This window comes from Apaloderma vittatum, unplaced genomic scaffold (assembly GCF_000703405.1).
Source record: "Apaloderma vittatum isolate BGI_N311 unplaced genomic scaffold, ASM70340v1 scaffold27285, whole genome shotgun sequence".
NCBI lineage: Eukaryota > Metazoa > Chordata > Aves > Trogoniformes > Trogonidae > Apaloderma > Apaloderma vittatum.
The window spans coordinates 938-3,310 of NW_009718061.1; the positions used below are offsets into that span (position 1 = coordinate 938).

The window sequence follows — 2,373 nt, forward strand, 5'->3', positions numbered from 1 at the left end:
AGGGCACGGGCGTTGAGCCTTGGCTCACCACTGCTCTTGGCAGGAACGTGAGAGTTGGCCCCGTGCAGAATGGACCCCAGACATTTGCCCAGGGCTCTGTGCAGAACTGGGGGAGGGTCTCTGAGCATCTGGTCTCCCCTCCTTCCCCGCCATGGGATGCGATACTGGCTCTTGTGGGTGGGAGAGGGGCCAGGGTTCCAGTGGCTGCTGACAGCTCCTCTCTCTCTCTACAGCGTTGCTGTACAAACCCATCGACCGGGTGACGCGGAGCACCCTTGTCCTGCACGTGAGTGTGACACCAGTCCTGGGGCTCTGCCCCCATTGCTGCTGGGGACTTAGAGCTGTGAGGTCTCTGGGGTGGGTGTTGCAGGCAGGGCAGTGCCCTTGGGTTGCTTACCTGTGTCTGCCCCATTCCACCCCGGCCGACCACCCTGACTATCCACTGCTCCAGGATGCCCTCCGTATCTCGCAGAACTTTCTCTCCAGCATCAATGAGGACATCGATCCCCGGAGGACAGCAGTCACTACCCCCAAGGGGGAGGTGAGCCAGCGGGGTGGGCAGTGCCAGGGCACAGGGTGAGCCTCCTGGCTGGAGTCTCCGCACTGAGGAGCTCCACAGTGCTTGGCCAGGAGATGGAGGGTTTCCTCTAGACGCAGTCCTGGGTGCAAGGTTAGGGATTTACCTGGTCCTTGCTGCTTGCTGGCACTCTACTGAGTGTGTGGGACTCAAAGTAGCACGCAGAGGGCATGGACGCTTCTGGTGGCTGAGCCACAGAGAGGGACAGGAGCATCCGTCCTGGGCTGTTTGTTGTCCTTTGCTCCCTGCCCACTCTCATGCCAGCCCTGCTGCCCCACAGACCCGGCAGCTTGTCAAGGATGGCTTCTTGGTGGAGCTGTCGGAGGGCTCACGGAAGCTGCGGCACGTCTTCCTCTTCACTGACGTGCTGCTCTGCGCCAAGCTGAAGAAGACAGCAGTGGGGTAAGGAGGGCACTGGGCATGGGGGGAACGCGTCACAACCTCCCTGTCCTCCAGTGGGCCAGGGATGTGTTGGGGAGGGTGTCAGGCATCACTCAACACCTGTGCCCTGGCCACAGGAAGCACCAGCAGTACGACTGCAAGTGGTACGTGCCCCTGGCCGACCTGGTGTTCCCCTCACCGGAGGAGTCAGAGCACTGCCCGCAGGTCCACGTCATCCCTGACCATGAGCTGGAGGACATGAAGATGAAGATCTCCGCCATCAAGAGCGAGGTGCAGAAGGAGGTGAGAGAAGGGTGGTTGGGGAGGGCACGGGACCTGCTGCCGAGGTGGGTGCCTTCCTCTGGGTCAGGGATGGGACATGGGGAAGCACCTGCGAAAGCTCCTGTCTGCTCCATGCCTGCAGAAAGCCAACAAGGGTCAGAGCCGGGCCATCGAGCGCCTCAAGAAGAAGATGTTTGAGAATGAATTCTGGCTGCTTCTCAACTCGCCCGCCATCCCCTTCCGCATCCACAACCGCAACGGGAAGGTGAGGAGGGTGGACTGGGGGCCAGGCTCAGCCCTGGCCATGCATAGCCTGCTGCATCAGCCTCTTTCTTACAGAGCTACCTCTTCCTGCTGTCGTCTGACTACGAGAGGTCCGAGTGGAGGGAGGCCATTCAGAAACTGCAGAAAAAGGGTAAGTTTGGGCCTGCTGAGACTGTCCTGGAGCTCCTGGCCCCTTCAGGGGTTACAAGGAGGTCCTGCAGGATCACAGCTGCTCTCTGGTCCCCATGGCCAGCGCTGGATGCACCCCTCTGAAGCTCCTCTCTGTCTTCTACCAGACCTCCAGGCCTTTGTCCTGAGCTCGGTGGAGCTGCAGGTGCTCACAGGGTCCTGTTTCAAGCTACGCACTGTCCACAACATCCCGGTCACCAGCAACAAGGACGGTGAGTTTCTGCTGGGCTGGCGAGTCCCTGTTTGCCTCTGGATGATGCAGGGGAGGAGCAGCAGGGTCCCTTGGCTGGGGTGGGGTCCCTTCTCGGGGACCCTGGCTGTGCAGGGGGACAGCTACCCACCAGGGGGCACTGCCGGAGCGGAGTCGAGCTCCCAAGCGGAGCAATCCCGGCTGCAGCATGGGGCTGCTCTTTGGGGTCTGTCCAGCACCCCCATGGGCTGGGCAGGACCAGGGCATCCCCAGGACGAGACCCAGCCAGCCCTCCTGGGAACCTCCCCCAGGGCTGTTGGGCAGGAAGGATCGGCAGTGGAGGACATGTGTCCTCTTCCAGACCTTAGGAATGGCCCTCCGGGGGAGGTTGAGGACACTGAGGTGTCACCGCAGGCACCTGGCACTTGCTCTGGCAAAGGCTGCCTCAGCGATGGCCAGCCTGCTCGGTGCCCCTGGGACACGGAGGGTG

At 62.0% G+C, this 2,373-nt stretch overlaps 1 protein-coding gene across 1 annotated transcript in view; it reads left to right on the forward strand.

Annotated features, from left to right (window-relative positions):
- Window positions 1-233: 233 nt before the first annotated feature.
- LOC104274492 (active breakpoint cluster region-related protein-like) overlaps window positions 234-2,373 on the forward strand; it is a gene marked incomplete at both ends in the record, with an annotated part of 2,738 nt that continues 598 nt past the window's right edge. Inside the window, 7 exons of the mRNA XM_009870137.1 lie at window positions 234-286; window positions 380-541; window positions 858-979; window positions 1,096-1,261; window positions 1,383-1,505; window positions 1,580-1,655; window positions 1,801-1,905. Of these exons, the coding sequence (XP_009868439.1) occupies window positions 234-286; window positions 380-541; window positions 858-979; window positions 1,096-1,261; window positions 1,383-1,505; window positions 1,580-1,655; window positions 1,801-1,905 (807 nt within the window). The remainder of the gene's footprint in view (window positions 287-379; window positions 542-857; window positions 980-1,095; window positions 1,262-1,382; window positions 1,506-1,579; window positions 1,656-1,800; window positions 1,906-2,373) is intronic.